The 9,142-nt window shown below is 50.9% G+C and overlaps 1 protein-coding gene across 1 annotated transcript in view; it reads right to left on the bottom strand.

Annotated features, from left to right (window-relative positions):
* Positions 1 to 4,363: 4,363 nt before the first annotated feature.
* The window catches only part of MYO3A (myosin IIIA), a 193,613-nt gene continuing 188,834 nt past the window's right edge, over positions 4,364 to 9,142 (bottom strand). Inside the window, exon 34 of the mRNA XM_074358211.1 lies at positions 4,364 to 4,970. Within this exon, the coding sequence (XP_074214312.1) occupies positions 4,853 to 4,970 (118 nt within the window). The 3' untranslated portion in view covers positions 4,364 to 4,852. The remainder of the gene's footprint in view (positions 4,971 to 9,142) is intronic.

Below are 9,142 nucleotides of genomic sequence, written 5' to 3'. Positions count from 1 at the left end.
CGTGGCAACGCTCTGAAAGCTTTGGAGGTTGAATAGGAAAGGGAATTGAAGGGTCCTCACAGCCTGAAGATGGGCAAGCGCGGAGCGCCTGAGTGATTTTGAAGGGGAGGGAGCCCAACAGGGATGGATGAGGGGGCGGAGGAGGGAAAAAATGGGAGAGGGAGGGAGCTGAATCGTGAGAGTGCGAGGCAGACAGCACGCCCGAGCTGGAGTCAGTGTGAGTGGGTGGGAGGCGTGCAGGGGAGCCCCAGGGCAGCGAGAGGCGTAAGTGTGCTGGCGGTCCCGGCGGTCCCTGCGGGCCCGGGCGCGCTGTCCGGAGGGCTAAGGCAACTGACCGCCTGCCGACCTCGACAGGGGTAGACCAGAGAGACTTTGCCCCGCGGGAAGGGTGGCCGAGACAGTCTTACATTTGTATCTATTGGCGTATTGTTTGAGGTCTGGCTCGGGCTGTGGGGAAGGAGGCGCGTTTCCCGTGCTGCCTTCCTCCAAGAGGGTGCTGAGGTCATGGTGACCCCAGGAGCCTGGCAGCTGGGTAGGAAGCAAGAGTGGTTCGCGAGCCTGGGGAGGCTACGATGGGGGAAGGTCACCTATGCACTGATGGGCTCAATTCAGTTCCTTAGTAGAGCCTAATGCTTGCCTACTGAGCCGCGCAGTCCCTGGGAGCGCACCATTTCTGCTTTCTGGAGTGCGTGCCAGCCGAACCCACCGTCCAGGTTCTGACTGACGGCTGGGGAGAAAGACTGCTGATTGAGACAGTTAAAATCCACGCTGGAACCTATCACCGAGGACCTCAGGCTGGGCAGAGAAATAAAACAAATGGAAACTTCTTGGCAGGGGGCTGGGAAGGGCAGCTAGAGCCGCAGGATTGACGGCTGATGGGGTCGGGTCATTTGGTGACTTCGGCCTGCAGAGGCAGGGAAGGGCCCACTGCGTGTGTCACGAGAATCGCTGTGTGCGTGGGAATTGTGCACCGAGGTTCCAAATAAGCAATCTGAGCTTTCCAAAGGCGGAAAGAAGGCATCCCCAGCTGGGCCCGCGTTTTATTGAGCCTCAAATCAGTGACCACCTCCTCCCACAAGGGGATTTTCATGATGGGGTGGGGTTGGGGGAGACGGGAGATTCCCTGTGTCTGAGGCAAGGTGGGAAGGGGTTTTTTCTTTCCCTAAGAAAGTCAAAATCTCTCCTCTTTTACAATTTCCTTTCCCTACACGCTATTAAACAAAGGGAGGGCGCCTTGAAAATTTGGGGCCGGTTGAGTTTGCATAGCTTTCCCTTGGAGGTCGAGATCAGTGTCTAGTACACCTTGCAGCTCCTGGGCGCGCAGAGAGAGGGCGAGAATGACCTGGGTGGCAAACGGGGGCGTATGGCCTCCCGGGGTGGGCACTCCCGGGTGTGTGCCTTCCCCTTGTGTGAGCGCTTCTCACTTCCACTGTGTTCACAAGTCATTCTTTCTCTGATCTCCGAATCAAGTCACCAAAGCTGCTACTAAAGCAGAGATACCCACGGGTCCTCAGTCCTGGCTACCATCTCTCGACTCTTTGTTCAGGAAGGGCATCTTGGGGCCCGGGGTGGCCACGTACAAACCCAAGTCCTGTGCCCCCATGCACGCAGAAGCCAGGTCAATTATCTCCACAAAGCTTTGTCCTCTTCCCACGTGCTGGAGCCTGGAGGAACCGTGGGATTTACACAGTGGCCGCAGACCTGGGCCTGGAAGTAGGGGCGCGTAAGGGCGCTGGCCGAGACCTTGTCGTAGGCTTGACGCGGAGCCGGCTGTGGGGAGATGTCTGCGCTAGGTTGCGGCCGCGCGGTGGGCGAGATACCAGGCCGGTGTCCCACCCTTCTTAACGGCGCCCTCGGCTCCAGTGCTCCAGTGGATCCAAGTAACAACTCCAGGGGAGCAAGGACTTCGTGGTTCCGCCGTCTGCGCCGCTAGCAGGGCGGCTCCGCAGCTCTTGCTACAGCCGTGCAGATACGAGTCGGAGAGACCAGTTCTTTGTTAAAATCCACACCAAATTCTGCAAATATTTCGCTTCAAGCCGGCAGACTGGAGCTGCAGAACTTTTCTGCTCTGGATAAGCAGTCAAAAACAAAAAAGATTCTTTAAAATAAGCATTTAAAACACAAAACCATGAAGAAACGGATTAAAATACAAGAAAAGTAGAAATCACAACACCTGAATTTAACAGAATAAAAAAAAAAAAGAAACAGATGGCTTAAAATCCTACTCTTTAAACTCCATTAAATCCCTCAACTCTGGAGTATTTTGAATCTAATGGTGGTATTTACATTTTTTATTTAACACAGCGTCTTCAGATGCATGTGGGATCTGATTTGCCTTTCCTTAAAACCGTCCCTCCCTAGACAGCAATTTGCTTTATAAAGACTTCCATTTCGCAAAAGAGCCCACTTCCCCCGCCCCTCACATGGGCTTAGGGTTGGAGATAACAAAAGAGCTCTGGGAGGTAATAATTACAGTCATTAGTTCACAAAGGAGGCAGCCACGAGTGCGAAGGGGAGGCGGGGGGAAGCTTTCCAAGGCCCTTCCTCGAATAAGGGAAAAGGGACCCACGCGCGGGGGTGGGGGGGAGGGGTGCTGCAGCCAGGGTGGTTTCCCTGGCTGACCTGTTTCTTGTCCGTGGTTTACCCAGAAATCGCATCGCAGGCCTGCCAAAGAAGAATGTCGGGTACAAAATTTCCCTTGTGTCCTCCCAGTGCTTAAATGTCGAAGGACAAAGAAGAAGAGATGGAAAGAAAGAAGGAAAAAGGAGAGAAAAAAATAAATTCAGGCCACTCTTCTTGCTTCCTCATCTTGGGACTCTGCCCGCACTCTTGTCTATGGGGTGTGTACCTACTTTTACTCTAACCTGAGCACCCAACCCCCACACCTCAGGGCCTTTCTCTTGCCTTCTGAAACAGCCTAAACTCTATGCACTATGTACCTCTCTAAATAAATCTACCTTTACTCAAAAAAAAAAATTCAAAAGAAAAACAAAAACATTGCAACCTTTCATCCCGAGTTTGCTGTTCTCTTTCCTAGTCCCACTTTAAAAAGGGAGAGAGTGGATTTTAGGGGAGGGGACAATTGCTTCTCTATCCATCTGCAGGCCGGGTTGCCAGGGCACTAGTCTGCAGGGGCTACTCAGGGAGCTTGGATTGAAGGGGACTGAAGGGGCCTGGCAATGAAGCAGAGCTGTTTCTTGCCCCTAAGGCCTCCTGGTAAGGGGTACACGGGTGGGTAGCAACGGAGGGAGCCAAGCCAACTAGGGTTACAGTTACTCCTAAACCCCCTACCCCACCCCCTGGGGTGCAGTGCCCTGCAGGGCTCGTTTCTTGGGCGCCTGGGCCAGGCCCAGCCTGCAGATGCACCAGCGGTCTGCACCGCCGAGGTGACTCTTTCCCTCCGGTTCTCAATCCCAAGTGGAGGCCGCGGCGTGAACCCAGGTTAAGGAGCAGGACCTGAGCACACTTGGCCTGGGAGCTCAGCCCTGCCACAGCGGGAGGTTTCCCCTCGTGCTGGCCCGCTTTGTAAAAGGATGCGGTTGTGCGAGTCATCGCTGGGGACCTTTCGATGTCAACTGTTCAGGTTGGAGAAAACCTTACCACCCACTGGGCACGTGGCACAAAAAACAGAGTTAGCCGGCCACACGGTGCCCTCGAATTTTTCCCCAAGTCTCCTGGCTCGGGGAGGTTAGGCACGGGAGCCAGCGACACCAGCAGAAGGGACAAAGCCCCCATCCCAGCCAGAACCCTTCTCCCAACTCAGTCGTCCATGAAACCACCGCACCACCTTCCATCACCCTCTCCAGGCTGCATAGACGCAGAGGGTGCCATTTCCATAGAAGAGCTTAACCTGGGTTTTAAAATAAAATGCAGTCAACAGAGGAAGGCAAACGCTGTTGACCCACCACCCTCCTTTCTATCTTAAACACAACAAACTTCTGAGCAGCAGAGATGGCCCCAAATCTGCAGACTAGGAGAATCTAGAAAATCTGATAATTTAGCTCAGTGGATGGACTGGAATCTTTATAGGTGGGGCCAAAGGAAGCCACACTGGGAAGACTGTGTGTGTGTGTGACTGTATGTATGAGACTGTGTGTTCATGTACTTGCTGCGTGTTGGGGGATTTGGAGATTTGTGTGGAGTCCACACCTCAAGAACGCGGTTTTAAGTTAGATGGTATATTTGTTTGGAATGGCTGGGTGGGGGTGTTGTTCCCTGATGGAGACAGAAGACACCCGTGTGCTGCCACCTGCACAGCCGGACAGCAGGAACGCCCCCAAAGCCATGGACTTCCCAAGGCACTTGCTTTATTTAATAACCTTAATGACCAAGGGAAGGGAAAGCGTGAGTTTGGGATGAAGTTCATCTTCAAGGCCCCCCTCCCCTCCTCCCACCTGGCCTTTGTTCTGTTCTCACAGGCTCAGCCCATCTGCGAGGGTCCCTCAGTCCTAGCAAAGCCGTTTCCAAGAAGGAAGAAATCTTTGAAGTCGCCCAAAATGAGAGAGGAGGAGTTGGCGAGAGCTCAGGTGCAGTCGGGTCCACGGGAAGAGTCGCAAACAAGTGAACGAGGAGACACATAGCGGGCCAGGGCCATGGCCAGGGACGTCCAAACAGGGGGGCTGGTGGGAGTGGAGGATGCGGGACTGAGGAGGCTCGGCGTCAGAAAGGCTCTCAGTTCTCCGTCCTCCGAGCACCAGAGGCTGGCCAGGGCTCTCGAAAGGCGAACAGAGCGCGCAGCCCCTGCCAGTGTCAGGGCCACAGCCCCAGCGCCTCCCGGGGGTCCCCGCTTTGGCGCCTGCACGCCCCGCAGTCTCGCGCACATCCCAACGGCGCTGGCCGCCGAGCAGAGGGGCTACACCTGCTGGACAAGGCGGCGGCGCTGGGAGGTTTTGCGCAGGAGCCTCCTGTAGTCGTAGGGGTTGGCCGGGGGCCCGTTCTCCTCCTCCTCGCCGTTCTTCGCCGCCCCGCACCTGCGGGCGAGACCCGGGGCCGAGCGTCAGCGGCGCCATCGTGCACCGCGCCCCCCCCCGGAGTCGGGCTTGCCCTCCTCCCACACCGCCCGCCAACGGTGGGCGTTTAAGGACCGCACACTGAAAATAGCAGGGCAGTAGCCAAACGGGATCAGCAATATCTCCTGCGGTTTTCAAAACCCTTGAGCCAGGAGCAGAAGGGCTGGTGGAACCCGGTGACGCTGTGTTTGGGTGACAGCTAAGGAAAGCGTCAGAAAGTATAGTTCAGAAAGGTGAGCTTCGTCTGGGCTGAAATAATTCACAACCAATAAACAAACATTTCTTTTAGTACCTTAATTTTGAACATATTTTGACCAAACAGGAAACTCAAGGTGACAATATAGACAACCATTATTTTGCAACTGCTCTCCCTGCTCAATCTGACCAATCGCTTTGTTAGCCTCAACAGCGTACCCTGTCAGCTTTTTCAGTGTTTCAATGTTTTCAACGAGGCCGTTGGGCCACCTTCCTGAGCCCACTGCTCTGAAACCCTGCCAACAGTTACCTTTAGATTCTGCAGTTTTGCTGGGGGAAGTGGGGTGCTCCCTAAATGCAGCTACACTGATTCATTCGTTTATTCTTGGGGCACTAAGGATCAGCCGCCATTGTAAGTGATGGGTGAACACAAGTCCCTGCTTTCGTGGAGTTCATAGCCTTGTGGAGGGAAGGACCAGACAGCTTCAGTACACTGGGTGGTGGGAGGTGCTCTACAGAGAGGTAAAGCAGGTTCATGGGGAAAGGCTGATGTGGGTGTGCGTATGTGTGTATGTATGTGTGTGCAGAAGCAATTTCACAGAGGGCGATCTGGGAAGCCCTCTCTGATAAGATGACATCTGATGAGAGACCTGAAGGAAGGCGAGGAGTGAGCCAGGCAGATCTCCTGGGGAGAGGCAGTCATTCCAGGTTGACCGGAAAGATGTAAAGGTTCCAAGACTACAGTGTATGTATTGTGTTCATGGAACAGCGAGGAGGCCACTGAGGCTTGAATGGAGTAAACCAGGGGGAGAAGAGCAAGGAATGAGAGCAGGGGGGATGCCAGGAAGGCGTGACAGACAACATAGATCTTTGAGACCAGGGCACAGACTTGACTCTTCCTTAGAGCGAGAGAGATACTGGAGGGTTCTGAGTGGAGGAATGCTTCCATGGAAGTTAGGAGGCCGGCTATGAGATACTGCCGTGGTGCAAGTCAGACTGAGAGTGGCTTGGACTAGGCTTGCAGAGGAGGTTAGAACTGGTCAGATTTTGGACATACTTGGTAGGTAGAATAAATTCCCTGATGGACTGAACGTGTGGTGCAAAGAAAGGAATCAAGGATGTCTCCAAGGTTTTTACCTTAAACAGGTGGGAAGTGAAGCTGCCATTTAACGGGATGAGGAGGCTATGGAAGGAGAATGTTTCTGGGGAGAATATTTTGGTTTCAGTTTGAGATACTCACTAGGTATTCAAGAGCAGATACTGAATAGGCAGTTGCATATATAAGTCCTGATCTAGGCTAGAGATTTCAGCTTGGGAATTTCCGGTAAACTGATGACATTTAAGGTCATGAACGTGTGTGTTGATAATGCAAAGAACTGGGACTCTCCAGTGTTAAGAGTTCAGTGAAATGAGGAGGAACCAGCAAAGGAGAATGAGAAGCAGCCAGTGAGGGAAGAGGCAAACCAAGAAGACCACTTACTGTTGGGGAAGCTAATGAAGAAAATGTTGAAAGAAAAAATGTCAAGTGCTGCTGCGGGAGAGGTAAAAATTGAGAATAGATCACGGGATATGGTGACCTTGTCAGTGACAGTTTCAATGGAGTGGTGAGGAATGGAGACTTGAGTCTGGTGGCTCAGGAAAGGACAGGAAGAGAGGACCTGGGGGAGGGAGGATCACGCTCAAGTATTATTACTCTTTTGCTATAATGAGGAGCAGGAAAGCGAGTGGTCTGGAAGTCAAGGTTGACTTCCAGTTTGAGTCAAGAGTACTTTTTATGATGGGTCCAATTGCATGACGTTCACAGATTGTCAGAAATGGTTCAGCAAAGAGAGCAAACTTTGAAGATGCAGAAGAGAGCGGGCACAATTGCAGGACTATGTTCCTGTGTAGATGGAGGGACTAGGATTCAGGGCACAAAGGGAAGGCTTGGCCTCAGCTCGGAGGACAGCCATCCATCTAATCGCTGATTACCTGCCACCTGCTTTTATTCATTCAGATTCACGAGACACTCAACTCATCACTGCTGTTGTCTCTGAATCCCAGACCTGCTCGTAACTTCCTGGTGTACTGACGTCAGTACGTCAGGGGTGTGTGTTCAAATATGTATACAATAATTTATATATTTTGCAAGTATCTACTATATGTTTATATGTAATATAATATATAAAACATGTAATATATTTATTAAATAATACTTTAATAAGATACCTAAAACCTATTTTTTTTTGGGGGGGGGAGGTAATCAAGTTTGTCTGTTTATTTATTTATTTTGATGCATGTACTGGGGATTGAACCCAGGACCTTGTGCATGCTATGCACTCTTCCACTCAGCTAAACCCTCCCCCCGATATATAAAATCTTTTTTCTGTAATAAGAGATATAAATTCTTTCTATAATAAGATATATACAAATATTCTTTCTGTAATAACATCTTCCAACATATACTTTGGCCTCAAGTTTCTCTAGTTGTCCCAAAATGTCCTTAAGAACTGTGTTCCTCTTTTATTTTCTATTTTAAAGCCAAGATCCAATCAAGATTGACCTACTGCACTTGGCTGTTTTGCCTCTTTAATGTTCCTTAGCGGAGAAAACTCCCGTCTTGGAGCTCCCTTGTCAGCACTGTTAGATCGGTATACTTTCTCTCTGGAGTCAAGCTCCTCGGGTGTGGATGTAAGGCTAACACCTTGGGCACCACCCCATCAGCACTTCCTCAAGCGCCCAGCGTGGGGCTCTGCATAAGGAGGCAGGAGACAGTAATGATTAAGGGTATCAGCTCAAAACTCAAAAAGGCCTGTGTTCAAATTCTGGCTCCATCACTTACTATCTGGGTGACTATTTGCAGTATGAAATCTTGCAGACTCAGCCTCCTCATCTGTAAAATGGGGGAATGAGAGTAACCACCTCACAAGCTTCTGGGAGGATTAAAAGAGATAACAACAAGGAGAAAGGGCTAACAGCCCAGCCTAGCGAGCCCAGGACACCCGAGCACTCACCAACGCGGGCTGCTAGCATTCTGTCCTAGTGAACGCTCATTACACATCCAGACACACCACCAGGACACCAGGGACACTGCCTCACAGCAGAGGTGTGTCTGCTGCCGGGGGAGGGGAGGACATGCTGGAGAGGAGGCAGATTGGGTTGTTAAAATGGGAAGCAGGTAAGTCAGTGAGAAGCAATTTGAACGGGGAGTGAAAACCTTTGGATTTTAGTTCACTGACTCAATGGGTGACTTTGGGCCAGTCCCCTTCATCTTTCTGGCACTTGGTATTTTCCCGTATTGAACTCTGTGGTTAGACTAGAGCATCTCTGAGCTCTGATGCATTACAGTTCTTGGCCTCAAGATGGGAGAAAGCATCTTTTGGAGACCAGTTCAAGGAGTTTCTGGAAAAACAAATCAAAATGACAGTGGCCACCATTTATGGGCCGCCTCCTCGGCGCCACGTCTCGTGTTAAGTGCCCCGCTTTCATCATTTCATTGACTCTGACAATACAATGAGGCAATTAGTAAATCCTTTTGCAGATGTAGAAACGGAAGCTTAGAGAGGCAAAGTACACGAGCAAGGTCACTCAGCTATTAAGTGGCAGAATCAGAATCCAAATCTAAGCCTGACTCTGAAGCCTCTTCTCTGAACCACAGGTCACACTGTAAAAGAGGTGGGTGAGGGGGTCTGAGTGCCCTGCGCTGACAGGATGTTCACTTAGGATTTTGGAAAAATAGCTCTTCATGGCCTGGCATTGCTCCCCTTTCTCATACACCACGTTTCCATCTTATGTGCTCTCAATTTCAAAACTTTACAAAGAACTTTTGGGGAAAGAAAAAAAAAAACTTCCCAAAGTAGTAAGTAAGCTACAAATGATTTAAGTTAGTTAAATGTCAAACAAAGTTGGTGGCAAAGTGAGAATCAAATCCAAAATACATATTTCTGTATGAATCTTTC

This window comes from Camelus bactrianus, chromosome 35, assembly GCF_048773025.1.
Source record: "Camelus bactrianus isolate YW-2024 breed Bactrian camel chromosome 35, ASM4877302v1, whole genome shotgun sequence".
Classification (NCBI taxonomy): Eukaryota; Metazoa; Chordata; class Mammalia; order Artiodactyla; family Camelidae; genus Camelus; species Camelus bactrianus.
The sequence above is the reverse complement of the archived record's forward strand: the minus strand, read 5'-3'. Positions and strand labels throughout refer to the sequence as shown.